Source organism: Lissotriton vulgaris, chromosome 8 (assembly GCF_964263255.1).
Source record: "Lissotriton vulgaris chromosome 8, aLisVul1.2, whole genome shotgun sequence".
Taxonomy (NCBI): Eukaryota; Metazoa; Chordata; class Amphibia; order Caudata; family Salamandridae; genus Lissotriton; species Lissotriton vulgaris.
The window spans coordinates 162,533,257-162,554,093 of record NC_141696.1 but is presented as its reverse complement, the minus strand read 5'-3'; the positions used below and the strand labels follow the sequence as shown (position 1 = coordinate 162,554,093).

The 20,837-nt window shown below is 42.4% G+C and overlaps 1 protein-coding gene across 12 annotated transcripts in view; it reads right to left on the bottom strand.

The window, feature by feature from the left end:
- Positions 1 to 20,837, bottom strand: part of EMSY (EMSY transcriptional repressor, BRCA2 interacting) — a 339,048-nt gene that overhangs the window by 70,631 nt on the left and 247,580 nt on the right. For 4 of the 12 annotated variants that reach the window (XM_086933870.1, XM_086933874.1, XM_086933872.1 and 1 more), the window contains one exon: positions 19,627 to 19,776. The exons of 4 other annotated variants lie outside the window; for them this stretch is intronic. In XM_086933870.1, the coding sequence (XP_086789996.1) occupies positions 19,627 to 19,776 (150 nt within the window). The remainder of the gene's footprint in view (positions 1 to 19,626; positions 19,777 to 20,837) is intronic. 4 more of the 12 variants (XM_086933871.1, XM_086933875.1, XM_086933877.1 and 1 more) reach the window with 1 other exon arrangement.

Sequence of the window (20,837 nt, the reverse complement as noted above, 5' to 3'; positions counted from 1 at the left end):
AATTGCGAATTCGCAATATTTGGTCGCAATTTACCACGAAATCTGACTTCGTGGTAAATTGCGAAAAAAGAGTAAAAGGCACTTTAGTGCATTTTTTTCTTTTGCATGTTACACACACATGTCCTCTGGACATGTGTGTGCGCAACACCTGTTCAAATGTGCGTTTGAGGGGTGCTACAGGGTGTCCTTTGGACACCCCTGGCACCCTTCAAATCGCAATCTTATTTGGGATTAGCAAATTGCTAATCGCAAAAAAGGAATACTCCCCATTCATTCCTTATTTGCGATTAGCAATTTGCTAATCGCAAATAAGGAATCAGTAGGAATCGCAATAAATTTTGCTAATCCTACATGAATCCCGTTTTGCGAGTCCTTAATAGCGAATCGCTATAATTCGCTATTAGGGCCTCGCAAAACGGGAGATTGATGAATATGGCTATTGGTGGCAAGATCCTTGGTGGGCCTTCCCCGCAGATGCTCTGTCAGAGCTACCATTCGAAAGCTGCATTGCCTTCCCATTAAATCTCGTATTCAATTTAAAACCCTCACCCTGGCATTCAAGATCCTCAAATCCAGATGCCCAGAACTCCTGCGCCCGCTTCTAACACCTTATGTGCCACAGCGCAGTCTGCGCTCATTAGGCCAACACCTAGTGATAGTACCTCGCACAAAGCTCTGCCGTATTGGCGGTCGCTTCTTTAGGGTTCTGGGAGCTAAGCTCTGGAACTCCTTGCCATTGAATATTCGTTCCTTGGAAAACCTGTCTACCTTCCGGATAGACGTTCAGACTCATCTGTTCCCCTCTCCTTAGGATTTCCTGTCTCAGCTCTCTCTTTGCTATTGGTATGGTACTTGTGGATCCTCAGCGCCGGGACGCCTCTTTGCTGGGGCAGCTGGTGCGCTTAATCAAAATGTTAACATAACATAACATATACTTACACAAACTAGATATTATCAGTGATATCATTTACGATGTCAACAGTGACATCGTCAGAGATGTCACTGACCATGAAAAAACAAAGTAAGGAGAGGAGAAGGGTGTGACACTGTACATCCCTTCACTATAAACACAAAATAGGCACGGTGGCGGCTTATGAGGAAACTGTGTAGTGTACTCTATGCTTCTATTAGATTAGTCAGATAAATGTCTACAGATTATCCTGAGAAGAAAAACTCAACCACAAGTGGGTCCTACCAGATATTAGTTGAGTAGGAGCTTGATACCCTAGGTTTTAGGGGGAAACTGGCATCGCAGTCACGGAGAGGGTGGAATCCTTTGTAGTGACACATTCATCAAGAGGTACACCGCAGTGACCAAGATGCCGGTTTCCCCTAAAGCCTAGGGTATCAAACTCCAACTCATCTCATATCGGATAGAAACCACTTGAGTGAATTAATAAGATAGTATTCCTCTCAAGTACATTTAGTGTTATCCAGGAACACAATAATTTAAACAGCCAACAGTGATCCACATGCCCTGAAAAATGCCCCAGACCGTCTAGGCGTATATAGATAGGAAGAAACATGTTGGCAGATAGGTAATTGGGTGTGAGTCATTGATCTCCATGTACCCATTTATTTTTGGTTTTAATCATACCTAGGGTCCCGTTGAATAAACTTATTGCCCATGGAACACTAAGGTATTTTGAATTTCATTCAGGATCCCCCTTCTAGTCGGTGTTGTCTAGTAAGATGTATTTAACAACTCCCTCCTTCTGTTTCAATCTTCAAGTAGGTTGAGAAGGCTTTGGTGGCACTGCACTACTGGGGTGGGAAGAGGATTCATATGATGAAGCATGACACAGTTAAGTATGTGAGGTTTCCTCTTCCATTAAGGATGACTTTTCCTAGCTAAAAAACTCAGGTGAAGTAATATGTGAGGTCATAACTGCTGAAATTCTATGGTTTTGTACAAGTGAAATTTGAGCTTTGTTTTTTTGTGAATATATAGATATATAGATATATATTTATAGAAAGAGAGAAAGCGAGAGAGAGAGATATCACCATACATCCATCTATATTAATATATATATATATATATATGTATATATATTTTTTTTTTACCTATACCTATACCTATCTGTATGTATATCTTTCTATCTCTATCAATGTCTCTATCTATATGACCACTGTTGGCCTATGACAACAAACATTAGCATTAGTTATCCAGACATCAATACACTTGAGAACTCAGAGAGGACTTTCCCACTGAGTGTGAGGCCGTGTAGTTGTGTATGTGGAGTTGTGTGGAGGGGTGTGCTTGGCCTTGTGTGCATGTGAATGTGTGGTTTTGTGAGTGTGTGTGAGATTGTATGGGTGTGTGTGTGGTTGTGTGAGAATGTGTAAGGGTGGTGTGTTATGTGTGGTGGTTTTGTGGGTATGCATGAATGTGGTTAATGTGTGGAGTGTGTCTGTGTGAGTATAAGTGTGTGTCTGAGTTTCTGTGGGTGTGTAAATGAGCTTGTGTGTGAGAGAGTGAAGGGGTTGTCTGTATGAGTGTGTGTTAGGACGGGTTATTGTGGGTGTGTGTTAGGTTGTGGGGTTGAGCCTGTGAGTGGGTTTGTGTGTGTGTGCGCATCAGTATGGAGTTGTGGTCCAGATTGAGTGTATGAGTTTGCACGTGTGTATGCAACTGTGTGTAAATGAGTGATTGTGTAGGTATGTGTGCTTGGGGTTGTGTGTTTGTGTGTATGGGTGGTATTGTGTGGGTGTGTATGGGTAATAATGTGTGGGTGTGTGGGGGGTTGTATGCGTATTTGTATTAGTGTGTGGGATTGTGTGTGTTCGTGTGGGTTGAGGTTATTTTCGTGTGGGTTGAGGTTATTTTTGGGTATGGTTGTGTGCAGGGCTGTGAGTGTTATTGTGGGGTTGTGTGTCAGTATGTTACAATGGGGTTTTGGGGGAGTTTGGTAGGGGAGTGAGGGGTTGTATGGGTGGTTGTGGGGGTTGTGTGGGTGTGTGTCAGTATGTGTGCGTGTGAGACTGTATGTTTGTTAGGATTAGGTTTTGTGAGTGTGTGTGGAGTTGTGTGGCTGTATGTGTGCATGGGAGGGGTTATGTAGCTATGAGCGTGTGGGGGGTTGTGTGAGTGTGTGGTCTTGTGTGTGGGGGTGTTGTGAGTGTGTGTATCCGTGTGGAGCTGTGTGTATCTGTGTGGAGCTGTGTGAGTCAGTGTGGAGCTGTGTGAGGATGTAAGAGTACGTTAGTGACTGTATGTAAATGAGTGATGGTTTATCTATACCTGAAGAGGGAAAAGACATATTAGACTATAATAACGTTCAGCCCAAATCTCTAACTCTGTAAGATATATGCAAACGTTTCAGCAACCATACCTACTTTACAAACATAGGTAAGTAAGCAATAATTCAAGACAAGTCATAGTTAAAAAGACCAAGTTGCTGAAATGACCAACAATTACCATGGTGCTAGAAGCAAAAAAAAGGCTTCTTAAAAACTATCTCGGGTCTTTTGGTTGGCTGTTCTCTTTAGATTCAAGGTGAGAAGTTAATTGGTATAGTGGAATATGGCAACCACTTCAATGAAGTGTCTTCTCAAAGCTTCCAACCCTATCAAGGAACAAGAAAGGGTTGTACCGTTTCCCTTTGTTGTTTTTACTTGTCTCCTTATCTCTATCAGGGAGCCTGGAAACATATATGCCATTCCATTTGGATCTGACCCATGATAGTGCCTCAGACCACTATCTAAAGGAAAAAAACTATTACCGTTCAACAATGTTGGCAATTGTCTCTTGTGGAACATAAGGTCTAAGACGGGAGCCTCTAGAATTAAGCAATTTAAATACCTAGTTATCTGGTTCGAAAAAAAGTAAAATTAACTCTGTAGGATATAATGAGAAAGTGATACCAAATAACATACTAGACTCGGGGACTCCCAGGTATATTACTTAGTGGGACAGGATTGAACCCGTAAAAATGATAATCTCCCCATCCCTAACTTCTTGATAAGTACACTCCTTGAATAATTATCTGACAACTTTTTTAGGATACTAGATACCCTTACCCGAGACTTTATATGGAACCCCAAGGGCAGAATCTTTTAACTTAAGAGTGTCCCCAAAAATGTGGGAAGACTCAATCTGCATTCTTAGGTAAACAGGGTAAGCATTGGTTCAACCAAAACATCTAAAAAAAAAAAACCTCTTCCCTTGCTTAAAAGTGAGTGCTTGATTTAAACAATCATCATGAAACAAACCAACTGGTACACTACACAAACATAATCAACTGTAAAGTGATGGCATTACATAAGTGGGAAAACAAATCAATGCAACAAAATGAGGGATTCGTCATAATAGCATCATCAGCAAGAGAAAATAGATGGGGAAACCCTATATGAGAAGACTGAGCCGTAAGTGATCCATCTTTTCAGAAGCTAGGCTCTAAAGGCGACCCTTTACCATTCCATGCATTATAATCTGTATGTCTACTAAACATAATTGGCCTCTATAAATTTCTAAAAGGAAAAGCTATCCTTTTGAAATATAGGCCCACGCATGTCCCTCCATGACTCAGATGAAAAAGTTACTTACCTCTAATCCTAGTTCTCTTACGGGGAATCTTCATCATGGTCATAAGCACGGAATAGTTCTGCCTATGTGCGGGGATCCTGGGGCATTTTAAAACATCTACAGCTCTACATGCCAAGATAAAATGCTTACAGTGTGACATAATCGGTTCAAGGCATGTGTGCTGTAGCTACACATGCTTTGCATAGATTGTTAAGCAGTATCCTCCCAAATGGGTGGCTAACCAGTGGGTGTTACAGTTGTTTAAAAAAGTAATATGCACATTTTGTAGACATGCTATATATTATACATACATATACACACACATCAATAACAGTTTGAAACCCCATAGAAGAATATAAATACAGCATAGCAAATGGGCATAAACAACGTAAGCAGATGGTGGTAACAGTAAAATAGCTCACCTTCATTGATAGAGATGTTGAACGGTTTGTCCCACTGCTGAGTCTCTGAGGACGTCTGAATCCACCAAGTAATGTTGCGTAAAGGTGTGTGCACTTTTACAGGTTGCTGCCCAGCAGATATCTGGCAACAACACCACCACAAACAATGCCATGTATGTGGAAATGGCTCTTGTGGAACAAGCCTATACTTAGAGTTCAAAGGCCGTCCGGCATTTTGATGCCAAAAAAGAATATTTTTTTATATCAATCTAGATATGCACTGCTTGGTTAGCGGAAGACCTTTCCTTGGTGCGCTGAAGGAGACAAAGAGCTGGTTGGTTTTTCTGAAAGATTTAGTTTTTGCCCAAGTAAAACTTCAGGCACATTTTGATGTCTAGCGAGTGAAGCGCTCACTCAGCCACTGTTAGAGGATTTGGAAAGAATGATTTTAGAAATACAGGTTCACTGATGTGAAAGTCTGAAGTGACCGTAGGAATGAATTTTGGGTTAGTACTTAGGATAACTATCTTTTCTGAGCTGAAGAAATACCTCTCGGATGGTAAAAGGTTGAATCTCACTTACTAAATGTGTAGAGGTTAGAGCAAGAAGGAGGGCTACCTTCCAGGAGAGGTATTTAATGTCCGCTTTATGTATTGGCTCAAAAGGAGATTTCATTAATGCCCCAATACTGTGTTGGGATGCCAATCTGAAGGAGGCGGTCAAAATGGTGGATATGCCCTGAACACAGCAAGATGCACCTTAATAGAGGCATGAGCTAGGCCGGATTGTGCAATGTGTTAAGGTACGGTAAAATCTGTTCAGGAGAAGATAAGATGGGATGAAAGTTAGCACTTCGACACCAAATGCAGTAGGTTTTATTTGTACTGTACACCCTTCCTTTAGCAAGTATTCTTCTGCAGTCAGTCGGAGGGAATGTTCACAGGCCAAATTCTCAGAACTCAAGAGTCAAGCTAACAATTTGACTGATCTGGGATCCGGATGGAGCACTTGTTCCTGGCTCATTGTTATCAGTGAGGGAATCGTTTTGAGCCAAATGGGGGGACTCACTGAGAGTAGGAGCAGCTCTGTGTGACGTAGTCACGCAGGGGATTTCAGGATGATCTGACGGGGCTGGGCCTTCATCTTCCTGAGTACCTTTGGAATGAGGGGAATCGGTGGAAAGGTTTAGGCAAATATGCCCTACCATGCAACTAAAAAGGCATTCCCCAAGACCCCTGTTGGAGTTGCCAACTTGTGAAGAACTGGCAATTGGTATTGGGGGGAAAGGGGGGGGGGGGAGGGATCACAAAGAGATCAAGCTTTGGTTTGCCCCACTAGAGAAACGTGAGATCCAGAATGTGTTGGTCCAGTTCCCACTTGTGGCAGGAAGTTTTGAGCCTGCTTAAAGTGTCTGCTATGGTGTTTAGTATTCCTGGTACAGGCTCCGCAGTTAAGTGCACCTTGTATTGGATGCATCATTGCCAGATTAGTTGCATTAACTGGGACAGCAAGCAAGATCTGGTGCCTCCTTGTAGTACATTGCTGAGGTGCTGCCCGTCCGCACGTGCACTGGTGATTACCGAATTCTGGGAAGGAAGGCTTGCAGAGCAAGGAATACTGTTCTTAGTTCGAGCAGATTGATGTACAGGCTGTGATGTAAAGTTGGCCATTTGCTTCTGACCTGAAGGTCTTGGAGGTAAGCTCCTCACCCATCCAAGGAGGTGCCTGCTGTAATTACCACCGGAGATGGCTGGGGAAGAAACAGGACACCTGCAGAGAGATTTGTTGGTTGAGTTCACCAGTCGAGCAACTTAATCATGATCAATGTGAATGATATATTCAAATTATCCTGTCGCTGGGGACCACTGGGTATCCAATGCTTCCTGAAATGGACGTACATATAGACAGCAGTACGGTATGAGGTGAATGCACGAGGACATCATACCAAGGAAAGACTTGTAGAGGTGAACTGTAAATGAACTCTTTTGTCTTGATCGTGGCAGGTTGAGCATTTCCTGTTGCCTCTCAGTGGTTTGGTATGCCATATTGGTGTATGTGCCAAGTATGGCTCCTAGGAATATTATCCGGTGTGAAGGCTGGAGTATTGATTTGTCCGGGTTGAGATGAGTCCAAACTCGTTAAATAAGCGTAAGCAGGCTTTGGTGGATGCCTTCACCGACTGGTGTGTATGTGCTTTGACCAACCAGTCGTCGAGCTATGGGAAGACCTGATGGCGCTGCTGAGATAAAGTGCGACAGTTTGACAGTTTGTAAAAATGTAGGGGGCCGATCTGAGACCAAATGGTAACACCCGGAATTGAAAGTGGCTACCGGCAACTGTGAATCTGAGGAAGTTTCTGAGTTTGGGATGGTTAGGTACATGAAAGTAGGAGTCTTTGAAATCAAGGGAGGACATGTAATCTCTGTTGTTGAGGAGCTGAAATATGTCTTAGAGCATAACCATGCAAAAGGATTGTTTCTTGAAGAATTTGTTGACCTCCCTCAAATCGAGTATTGATGTGATGTAAGCAGTGAGGACACCTTACTTGGGGAGGTAAGTGATAGTGTAATCAGTTTTAAAAACTTTTTTAACCTGAATCATTGACAATGTTATTGACGATGAAAGAGGCAATGTAGACAGTGTGTTGATTGTCGACAGTGGAATCGTCAGCAGGTAAGGCTCTGTAGACGGGAAGGCACCAGTGTTCAGAGGATCCGTCATCAGTTTCTGCGTCGTCGACAGTGACGTCGTCAAGCGCTCCGTCAATGGAGGTCCAACCGTCAACGAAATCAATAAGTTCGCCATTAACATCGCTGGAGCCATTGACAAAATAATCGTTGCCGCCGCCACGGACACTTTGATGGGGTTAACTGTAGACATCATTGAAGACGATGATGAAGGCGTTGTCAATGTCTTAGTTGATGGAGATGCCATCGATGAGCCATCCGTCGGCGCTGCTAATGCTGTTTTTTTTTAAAAAGTGTGCTGCACTACAGGCGGAGGCGTTAGGGGCTCTAAAGTAGACTTCTGAAGTGATTTTGAAGAGAAGTCTGGCCTCTCTTCTTTTTAGATGGAAGTAAAGCACTTTTGTGAGGCGATTTGGAAGGGCTTCTGTGCTTATGGGCACCCTCAGAAGTCTTTTTGACGCCTTTGTGGGCGGTTCTAGAGAGACATGAGCTAATGTATCCTCTCTAGCTCTTTTAACAGGTGTATTAGAAGATGACAGAGGAGGTGTGGCTTCTTGCTTCAGAGAGAGGGGTGTCTATGGATTTAAGTTTTAGCAGCCAGAGAAGAGACGTCATTTTCTATTCTTTAAGGTCTTGTTAGAAAATGTGTGACATACCTTACATTCACAGGTTTTGTGCTCTGGATAGAGGCAGTAGATACAGTCTTTATGAGGGTCCTGAGTGTAGAGCCTCTTCTTCCTAAATGTTACACAGGATCGGAGGAGTCCCTTTTTTGGTGTCTCTGGCATGGTGGAAACCAGTTTGAAGCACCAAAAGACCAAGAGTAGGCAGTTGTGGAGGGAAACCACTGATGTAAAGTAGAAAACGCTGTGAAAATCTTCTTTAGATAGTTGTGACTGAAGACGTAAGAAAACTGAGCTGAGCTCAGTGAAGACTCCCAAGCACAACGTGCGTCAAAAAATCTGATGCACTGCAGCTTCTTTCAGGAAGGTTCCAAAGGGTGGTATCGTATCATCTGATCGGTTATTTTAAGTTTGCTTCTTTTTTGTTAAGGACAGTGACATGTTGTTAAACAAAAGGCCTTAGGCCTCTATGTTCTATGTCTATTGTACTATTGCTTCTATAGACTACTATGGACTCCCATCTCGATGACCGGGAATTATTCAAGCGTGTGAATCTATGAAAGTTTGAATACTGGAGAAAATTCAAATTCCTTCCTGGGATGTTGGGACCTTTTTCACAGCTTGCTTCTCTAGGAGAATCTTGTTATCCCAAAGTAATTCTCCTAGATGGCTTTGAAAAAATTTCTTTGGTGTAATCACTGGTATAGGTGATTAATTTGAGCAAAGAGAAAACAAATCAGCAGACTGAGTACAATGTTTAGCACCCATATGCTTTGAGGTGTGGCCCCTAAGGGAGAAGCTGAAGGATAAAGGGAATCAGAGAAAACCCCGCCCCTACCCCACCCCTCTCCTCCAGCACAAGTGAGTAACCCTCTTCCTCTATTTGATCATCTCTGTTGCAAAGATTCCCTCTGTTGTTGTAGAGTATAATATTGCAGCCTGTGAAGGGATTGAAATGCCACTCTTGTGAGACTGGCTCTCTTTTTTAGTCCTACCACTTCAGTTTTCATAGACAGTTTCCAATTAAAGTAAGGTGGTAAAATAGCAAATTAGAAATACAATTTTGGGCTTCTGAATTCAAACCTGTGAATCAGCTGACCGCCTCAAGGTACGACCATGGTGTCACACTTTACCTTGGCACAACTACATATGCTTGCTCGAAGTGGTACATACTTCCGATTTCTGCTTTTTAGGTCTCGCCTGTCGATGCGCATGCGCATCGAGCAAGCAAGACTATGGGGGCTTATCCACTCTTTTTCCAACTTGCAAGGAATCGTGGCGATTCCTTGCAGTGCCCGTGACTTTTAAGCTCAATGCGCATGCGCATTGAGCTTAAAAGCGCGTGCACATGCCCCCAGCCGCCTGCCTTGCCTACTCTCCCGCCCCCTCACTTCTTGATTGCACGGCAACTAGGCCGTGCCTCCCCTACTCTCCTCCTCCTACTCTCCTCCCCTCGCCGTCTGTTCCCGCACTCCTCCCACACCCCCGCTCCGCCCCCTCCCCTGCCTGCCATGTCGCGTTTCTCCTCCCCCCTCCCCCAGCACGCGACGCCTTCCTCTTCTCCGCGGTGATTGCACAGCCCCTTGTGTTCAGGGGTTGCTTTGCTTGTTTAGTCAAGGTGCAATTACAAAATGATCGGGTATCCGAAGGTGCGGGTGTTTTCATGCCTGCTGGGTGAGCGCCCTCTGCACGAATCAATGCTGAACCTCCCCAACGTGACCACTGCCATACGTCAGCTGAGCGCCATCGGCCAATCCACAATATATGCTTCATTATGGAGAAAGCTTTCAGAATAGGCCAAATAACGACACAGTAATTATGTTATCTGTGCGAGTTGCTGGCTTTGCTATCACCATAAAAATTCAGCCAGCAAGAGAACACCATCTTCTGACCTCGCTGATAAAGGTCAGAATGCAATATTGAATAATAAATGAGACCTCATGACCTAAATCTGAATATCTTTTTGGACTCCTTGTCATTCAGGCAGTATTTATACAACCTTTGCACGTAGCAGGATTTTTTTTGTAAGCAGTCGTGATTCCTACAATACAACAACACTCTTATTTTTTCAGTAATGAAACAGACCAGTACAGCACCCGCATCTTACCAGAGAACAGGCTGCCGCTCATTAAGGCGCGCGATCATCCATGGTTAGCATGCACTTTGACATACATCATTTACAAAGATTTAATGCGGGGGTGAGAAATTGTATTTTTGATTAGTCAGTCAAAGCTAAGCGTCCTGTTTACCTATCATTGTGTAAAGGTCATTATCGTTCTGTCTGATTACAGAAATCGTTAATGAGAACAGCTGATGGCAAATTGTGCTCACAAGCAATCACAATTCAGTGGGTTGTATTCGAATCATGTGGTCGAATACGTGTCAGGGCAGACCGCGAGGCCTGCTCCTGTCACGCGCCCATTCTTCCTACTGCCTCTCGCCCTCCTCCTGGCTGACCGGTTTTAGCTCTCCTGCTGACCCATACCGCCCCGCCTCCCCCCCCCCACCACGCCCCTCTAACCCAGCTGAATGCGGTAAGAGAGGCTGCTGAACCCGAATCCGAGAGGTCAGGCTACATCACTGCCTCAGCGAGGACGAGCAGTGGGAGGACAGAGCGTGCAGATCACAAGAAGCGTCTGCAAGCCACGCTTGAAATACAAGCGGCATAGGTGCATGGATAACCAGAACCCGGTAAGGTGCACCACCTGTAAAAAAAAAAATTAAATAACACATCCTAACCACAAATGGTACCCTCTAATGCTTAATGTTAGGTTCTGGAACACCCGGGAGACAAACATCGAATAAGTATTCCCATTTCCCGCTCAACCTATCAAAATTAATGTGTGGAATATATCCAACATTGTCACTGGCCCAAATGGGTTCCCCCAAATATATATATATATATATATATATATATATATATATATATATATATATATATATATATATATATATATATATATATATATATATATATATATATATATATATATATATATATATATATATATATATATATATATATATATATATATATATATATATATATATATATATATATATATATATATATATATATATATATATATATATATATATATATATATATATATATATATATATATATATATATATATATATATATATATATATATATATATATATATATATATATATATATATATATATATATATATATATACCAAACAATTTCCACCACTTCCGACGTGCGGCGAGGAAGGAACACAGACCACCACAGCGAGTCAGGCAAGATGCAGATTTTATTTGCGTTTCTTTTCCAGCCTGCAACGACGCGTTTCGGGCTTCAAGAGCCCTTGATCACATTGTCACTGGCCCAAATGGGTTCCCCCAATTATATGTGTGTGTGTATATATGTGTATATATGTATGTATATATATATATATATATATATATATATATATATATATATATATATTTATATATATTTATATATATATATATATATATATGTAATTTTTTTACCGCATTATCCAAAAAGGTTTTTTTAAACCTACAAAAATGCCATGCGGAGACCCCAGATCAAGGCGCAATAATGGAAGACTAAACGTGAACAGGCCTAATTTTTGGGCCAAATTGAAAAAAAAAACTTCTTTACGGGCTTCCTGGGAGAGTGTATGTCATGAGAATGCATGTAGCATGGAATGAGTGACGGCGATTCAAGAGGGGTGGTGAGTTTTTATATTGATTTATAGCAATGATTTAATGTTTGTGCTGTACTGTCTGTTTGACCAACGAATTCAATGTTGATCGCATTCTATGAATCATAAGAATACAAGGATGTACAAATAATCAAAGATATGTTGTTGTAAGTCAAACAATGAACAAAAAAATCCTTTAAGAAAAGAAAATGTGGTAAAAACAAAATATATATAATTTACGGGAACGCATTTGGGACAGTTAATGGATATATTCCACGTATTAATGTAGTTAAGTTTAGCAGCAATATTTATTTCTCGTTTGAAATAACACCTGCACCCTGAACCCCTCACCCTCACCCTCACTCACCCTCACTCACCCTCAACCCCTCACCCTCAACCCCTCACCCTCACTCACTCACCCTCACTCACCCTCAACCCCTCACTCACCCTCACCCTCACTCACACTCACCCTCACCATCACTCACCCTCACCCTCACTCACCCTCGCTCACCCTCAACCCCTCACCCTCACTCACCCTCAACCCCTCACCCTCACTCACCCTCAACCCCTCACCCTAACTCACCCTCACCCTCACTCACCCTCAACCCCTCACTCACCCTCACCCTCACTCACCCTCAACCTCAACCCCTCACCCTCACTCACCCTCACTCACCCTCACTCTCACTCACCCTCAACCCCTCACCCTCACTCACCCTCAACCCCTCACCCTCACTCACCCTCACCCTCACCCACCCTCACCCTCACCCTCACACAGTGAAATAGGTCTCAGACCATTTCAGTTAGAGTTTTTAGAAATGTGTATGGCTTTTTTTATTTGTAATTCTTTAGCATTGGCTACAGGAAACAACAATGCTAAAGATTTACAAACAAAAAACCATAAACAATTCTAAAAGCACTAACTCTAATGATGCGAGACCTATTGCATTTCCAATGCTTGTTCCCATTGTCTTCTTCCAAATTTTCTCCATGGGTGTTGTTAACTATACATAAGATGACATGTATTCTTTGCACACCAATAAATGTAATCGGGCATGTATTTTGAAGCCCTGATGATGATCCTGCATTAATCATAGATTGAAACGTCTTTGACTTTAAACACCCTGACCCTTTAAATATGTGTATAAGACTTCTGGGTGCAGTAGTGTTCTCCTTGACGTAAATGAGAGACCCTTATTGTGGATACAACATATGGTCATTTAATGTCTCGTGCCTGTTTGTTTCCATATTTTTAACACCCTTTGAGGATGGCCCCAGTGGAGTTAATCTTCCACACATGGATATGTATTACACCTTTAATCACACATATATTTTTGATTACTCCTGGACATTATTCTCGTCTCCAGAGCATTGATATCTATTCAATAACTGTAGGGATATTTGTTCCTGAAACTATTTATACAACAGATGGCATGATCTCTCTAGTGGGTGAATGGAACCCTGAAAACTCAGAACAGGCATGGTCTTAAACTTCTTCAGCCACTCTGCCAACAGATGCAGAAAAGAAGAGTTTAGTATTTACACCTTTACCTGCTTCTCTTGACTGCTTCTTTGTACAGCGCTCTGGTACCCTGGTAGATCATGTTCGCGCTATATAAAACTTTTCAAATAAATACATTAATATCTTCAAGCGTCCTCTTATTCCAGAATTTATTTGAAGTGCTGCAGTAATACCTTTCAGAGTAATCCTCATTGGACCATGACTGAAATCATTCAGGCATATTGCAAAAGCAATATATAGCCTGCGGATGCCCCAGTCCTGGCCGGTGAGAAAAAACCTACCCTCCTCTTTGCAGACGACACCCTATTGTTGTCTAAAACTCCCTCCTGTCTCCACAGGCTAATAGACAGATTTAGTCTGTTTTGTGATGAGTGGGGGCTCACTGTAAGCACCTCCAAAACCATACTGATGGTGTTATCTACAACTAAAAAAGCTAGGAGAATAAATATCACCCTTAATGGGTCCCCGCTAGAGGTGGTGGAGGAGTTTGACTACTTGGGGGTCAGGATTAACAACAGAATGAAATGGGACTCCCATGTGGCCAAAATGCTACTAAACCTCAAGAGAGTCTCTGGGGTTATTCTGAGAAACCAGCGCTTGTCCATCAGTAGGCCAGTAGCCCCAGCTTTGACAGTTTACGACGGTAAGGCCTTGGCCTCAGCTGTATATGGTTCAGAGCTGTGGGGCGGTGAGAACACCCTGGACCTGGTAAGAGCGGAGAATAAGTTTATGAGGGATCTAGTTGCCCTTCCGATCTCGACCCCCTTAAAACCCCTTTTTGCAGACATGGGCAAACATTCAATTGCAGATATAGTGCGCCTCTGACCATTGCTGTTCTGGGTGCGCCTTAGAAGGACACCAGAACTGGCAAATTACGCCTTGGTATTGGATGAGCTGATCACTATGAATAGTGCAAATAAGATCCAGTGGCTAAACAAACTGAGACAGCTGGTCTTGGATTTGGGTTTGGGAGAATGCTGGACCTCCCAGCCCCCTCCCCATAAGCAAATTATCAAAAAAAATTACTGGGAGTGGGTGCAAGCGGAGGAATTGAAAAGCACAAAGTGGGGGGTTCTAACTAGCCAATTTATGGAACATAAACCCACTAGGATGCTCGAACCCTTCCTAGACTTCATCCAAATCCCAAGAGATAGGTCCCTATTCCTGAAAATGAGATATGGGATACTCCCTCTTAATAAATTTACGGAGGGTTGGAAAGGAATGAGGGCTCATCAGCATTCTTGCCCTGGGTGTCCGTGCACGAGTGAATCCCTACCATACTTCTTGTTCGCTTGCATAGCATACAAAAGACCTAGAACAAGATGGTTAAAACTTGTGTGTAGGGAGCTGGGAGTGAGAGACTTTAGGATTGCCCTGCGTATTTTCTCATCGGATACTACATCTCTGTTCCTTGTATGCGGGGTACCTAAGTATTTAGCAAGTGCATGGCGTATACGCACAAGGTTGGTAATCTCTGATAAAAGTTAGGCTATTACAGCTAATCTGTTATATAAACCCCTTCACTGTATATGCACTTTATGTCTGTTTTTTGTATAAATGGTTGTTTTAAATGTATTTTTATCTTATGAATTAAAATGAATATAATATTTTAAATATCTGTTTTTATGTGTAATTTGTTTGTACTTTTATGATATATGTATATATCGAATAAAGTATTACAACAATATATGGCCATGAGCCAACTAGTTAAGTTTTAAGTCTTCTTCACTTCTCAAGAGATCTTCCAACAGGCGATACAGAAGGACTATTGAATATGACCATAATTGAGCTTAAAACATGATGGCTATGATAATACCTCTATTTGTAACACGAAGTTCTACATGTAACCAAAGTACAGGCATAGATTTAGGGAGGCTGTAGATTTGCCTCAGGAAAACGTTTTGTGAAAAACATATGGGCTTCAAATTAGAGCTACTCGATAACTCCACTCCATAGGGAGCACCCACCACTGTGTTTTCTCTAAAAACATTGAGTGATGTAGACAGGAGTCAATTTCCCTGCTAAGACCCAACTGCTGCTGCCACATTAAACATATTACTCATAAGATGAGCACTTCTCTGAATCAAAGCATCCTATATTCCCTTCTGGCTGAATCTCAGAACAAGATAATCAAAGTCATTCAACAACTGAAAAGATGAAAACCAAAAAAGTGGTGTTCCAGGATTAAAAAGAAATTATAAAAATATGTTCACTGTTCTTCTTTATCAACTTCTTTCTGCAAATTTCAACAACATTTCCAGCACCATTCACTAACAACATTTTTCTGACCAACGTTTTTTAGGTCTCGCGACCTATCAATGCAAGCAAGCGCATTGAGCGGAGCGAGAATTCATGTCCTCAAAACGCTTGTGAAACCAAGGGTTTCGTTCGTGCGGTTTTGTTTAAGTTCACGTGAATCACGTGACCAAACAAGCACGCTCATCAGCCTCCCTCCCTCCTATTGGCCGTACTTTCAGTTTCCCAGCCGCTCATCTTCGCAGCACATCAAAGGGCTTCGCCCAGCGTGCGCTCTGCGGCTTCTCGGCTTCTCCTCCCCTAATTATTCTTGGATGGCCGGCCGTATTTTCAGTTTCCCGGTGCTTCAACTCTGGAATTCTCCTCCCCCTCCTCAGCCAGCTTCACCCAGGCCATCTGTTCCCCAGCTCCAGCACTTCCCCTCTCTCCCCGCACACAGCCTTCCTTGGATTTCTCCTCCCCCTCCCCAGCCAGCTTCCCCCAGGCCGTGTTCCCGAACTTCTACTGTAAGTAGGTTGTTTTACTTTACTTTATTTGGCTCTCAACGTCTGGTTAGTCTTTACACATTTGCTGTTAACCACACTGCTTTAATTAATAGTCAAATCAGCCACTGAGACTTTTCATGCGCAGCACTCTCCTCAATGCGTGACTTCAAAAGAACAGCGCGCAGCTCGCTCCGCTTCCCCTTTCACTTGCGTGCTGTTCGCTCTGTCCCGTTACTCTCCAGCACTTAAGGCATCAAGTCTTTTCTCACACTGCACTCTCCTTACAGCGTGACATAAAATAACTCCTCACTGCTCAATCTGGCTCGTTATCCACTTGCACTTGTTTTCTAGGGAAGTGACACAGGGACGTAAATTGGAGGTAGTGTCCAGGATCCTGTTTGTTCCCATCAAACATCCATACCAACTCATCCCTTTCTCTGATCCGTTGCTGCCCACACTTACTTTGCATGCACAAGCCATCGGTGCAGTTTTTAGACTGCAGGGCTGGGCCGTCGCAGTCTTTCCCGCCGTTTTTAGGTGAGGGGTTGGTGCAATCCCTAGTCAAGGGTTCCATGGTTTGCTATCGGTACTCGCCATTTCTCATAGGACAAGTGCAGTAGGACGCCATTTTCTTATGCGGCGTGCAGTAACATTTCATTAGATCACATCTTGGTGTTTAGATGATGACTCAGGCGCGTTTGTTTCTGGTGAAACGAGGGGTCGGGCTCGTCCACAGCGGTGCATGCTTCTCAAAATGCTCCCAAACTCCTCAGGAAGGCGTAAAATGGAGCTCAAACTTCATGCTCATTCAGTCATTGGCCTCTCTGCTGACACTGCTAAGAGTCGTGCTAATTTTGATCATGGTACTTTGGTAAATACATTATTAAAAGTGGTACATATTAATAGCTAGACCGTACAGCAGGGTATAGAGATCAGAGAAATCGCCCGGGCCCTTCACAGAAGTCTTCGATCAAACCAAGTCAACAGCGCCCGTCACTCTTGTTTTTTCGAGAGACCCACCCCTCTCGGTCCTCATCCCTTTCTCTGATCCGTTGCTGCCCAGACTTACTTTGCATGCACAAGCCACCGGTGCAGTTTTTAGACTGCGGGGCTGGGCCGTCGCAGTCTTTCCCGCCGTTTTTAGGTGAGGGGTTGGTGTAATCCCTCTTGCGCCAGTGCGTGCACTCAGTCCCACAAGTCGACCACTTGTTTAATTGGATATTGTGCCATTATCACAGCAAAGAGCGGCGGTGGGCCCCCTACAGTGGAACTGGTGTGCTCGCTTACAGAGTTGCTGCATACCTCTTCTCAGGAAGCTGGCCCACTTTACAACCATATGCAATAACATGGTCACAATCTTTCTTACAGTAATCGCCGTGGTGCGCAATATCACACTTTTTAACACACGTTTTCAGATTTTTATAACATGATGACTTAGTTTTCCCTGATGCACACTTAGAGGTGTGAACAGATACTTGCTGCCTCCATCTCAGTCTCGTTGACAATTAAAGCTGAAACCTGTTCATCTAGCAGATAATCTGTAGCTAAACATATTTTTACATCTTTGATTACAGTTCTTTCGTAGAATGTTTTGCTCGTCCACATTAGTTTGTTGTAACTTGGGAACTGGTTTATATTCTAGTGCAAATACTGTACTTTCTACCAGCTTAATAGTTACCACCTCGTAGTAGTATAAATGCATCAAACACTGACTCCCAGCACATTCACTCAACCACACTACACCATCAAGCACATACATATCCCACTGACAACCTGTTTATGTAGGCTAGCACACAAAGGCACTAGACTGCACCATCAGCACAGAACACCACACCGCCACCCAGCTGGTGCTAGCAACACACATAGGCACCAAACTGTAGCATCAAGCACAGACACAAAAAACTAACACCCAGTTCGTGCAGCTGGCACACAAAGGCACCATCAAGCACAAACAAACCACACCTCCACCCAGCTTATGCAGAGTCAGACACAGACATCAACAAAAACAGACATAAGAATCAGGCACACACATCAGAATCAGACAGACATCAGAATCAGACTTCAGAAACAGGCACAGACGTCAGATCCAGAAAGCATACAAACATCAGAGTTAAACATCAGACCCAGACATCAAACTTTGACACATAAATTACACACATACACCAGAGACAGACACAGACACATACCATAATCACTCAGGCACCAACGTCAGACATCGCACAGCTTGTCCACACATCCTCCATCTAAGGCACTGTACCCAATGAAGGCATGATGACGTCCCTCCCCTAATCCGGGCTGTGGCCCACCTGGTTGGGCTTGGAAAGTCTGTCACTGTTTGGTATCGGCTCTGTCACTGCCTGGGGTTTGATTTCCAGCAGAAGGCCGGGGCTGTTATACAAAAATAACACTTGAAATAAGTACTTCTTAATGCAGTTCTATATTATGCCTATGTTTTCTTCTGTGGCGTTGCCAATAGGTCTCGCAGTAGGAAAGTTGGAGCTATTGGTTTTGTAAATGACATTTTATATTTATATATTATTATTGACAATGCCAATAACGATATATAAATATAAAATGTCATTTACAAAACCAATAGCTCCAACTTTCCTACTGCGAGACCTATTGGCAACGCCAGTGCTTGTTCTAATAGTGATGGCTCCAAGCCCTAGGTAGACAAAAGAATGGCATTGGTCTATCAGAGGTTAACATTACTCAAAGTGAAACAAGCAAGGAATGGAATATTGGAAGGAATGCAGTCTCATAATCTAGTTTTAAATCGATAGTTATGCCTTTAATAAAGCAGAAAAGGACCTAAGAACCGAAATGGTTCAGAAAGCAACCCATTTAAACTTTTTTTAATTGAAACAGTATATTAGCTAAAGAAAGAAAAACGAAGAAGAAAATGGTGTAGAGAGCTAGCAAGGCCTGTGTGTGGGTGGAAGTATCTACGTGTAAGATTTTCTAAGTTGTATGCGCCTGATCCTGGATTATCCAATGACATCAGTAGTCCCATAAGTAAGGCAGACAGAGCTGGAGGCCTGGCACGTATAGGTGCAACACAACACTATATACAGTGAAAATAGTAGCTTCCTAAATGATACACTCAAAGGTTTCTTTTGAGATAATTGACTAAGGTTAAAGAATTTGTTTGAAAATGAAATGGTTTGATATGAAAACTAAAAAAAAAACAAATAATAAATATTTGTAAAACTGACAATGACTTAAGAGTTTTTTATGTGTTCCCAAGCTACAAATAGAAAGTGAGTGGTAGGGAGATATCAAATTTTCCCCATCAGATGGTGTGTCAAGTGGTTGAGGCAAAATGTAAATTTAAGATTAAATCCAGAGCTTCAACATCAAGATCACACCTTCTCATGAGTTAGCAGTACTAATATTCTAAACACGAAGAGTATTGTGCCTACTATAAACAATGCAAATGAAGCCCCTTACCTGCAGTGACATAATCAGCCACAACCTCTTGTTCGACCACCGCAATAGACATGCTTTCAGAAGACTGGTGCTTTTCTTGTGTCATCTGGATGGGAACTGCCATTTGGCTGAGGTCAATGGTGGATGATCTAGGCTTCGACTCTTTGACTGCTTTGAATATTGAACAAAAGGACCTTCTTGAGTATCAAGTTTGAATGAGTTAAACAATAATAATTAAAGAAAGAAAATGTATGAACTTCCAAGATGTGACATGTTGGCTGGAAACCATTCGATGAAACTGGAACATAAATCTCCATTACAGAAATTAAGAAGGGATTTCATACTCAAAAATGGATTAGATGTTTTGCTTCAGAATGAAGGAGGAAGAACTGATGTTTAATAGATTTTTTAAATAAAAGTTTCAAAATCACTCTCCTGCACTTAAAACGGCAACGGACTGATTCATTTCAGCAAAGGCAACACTAAGATAAGCGATCATGCACATGTGCTTTTGATCAACAATGTGATTCAATACCGGTGGTGCAACATTTTTCACACAGAAACCACTATGAGCATGTTATTGCTGCTAAAGCTGCTGCATGTTACTAGTTCAGTATCCTAGCAAAAGGGCAACCTAATCGTCTGACAGCTTGTTAAAATTATGATTACTTACCAGCTATCTTCATGGCTATAGTTTTACCCTTCCTCTGTACTTGCTAAACAGGTAGTTTGGGACAAAATGTAAAAATGTTATTTCAGACCAGCTCCCTTAATGTCTTTATTATTTATGATCTAAATATACCTCCCCTCCTCCAGGACTGTGCACCTAGATCCCTGTTGTACTGGAGTTAGTGAATAATGTAAAGCTAATTGAACAAATGGCACAAAAGAGGAAAAAGGTCTCCAAGGGATCTTTCAGCAATAAGTGTCCAACTAGAATGAATACCTTTAAGACGACCCTGTTGCTCTTAGAACAGAAGCTCTATACCAGCGGTGCTCAACCTGGGGGCATGACACCTTCTTAGGGGTCTGCGAAGGCTTAAAAAATTAAGTTATATGAGAAGGTTAAAAAGATGTATACACCTAAAAAGAAAAATGTAAAACCCTCAAATACGAAGGAGTTTGAAATTAGAGGCAACAAATTAAATTGATTCAGGGGGGCATTGCAAGTACAGCAATTTGAATCTAATATGGATGGTTAGTAGCCTCAATTAAAGGGCTGGTATGCAGTA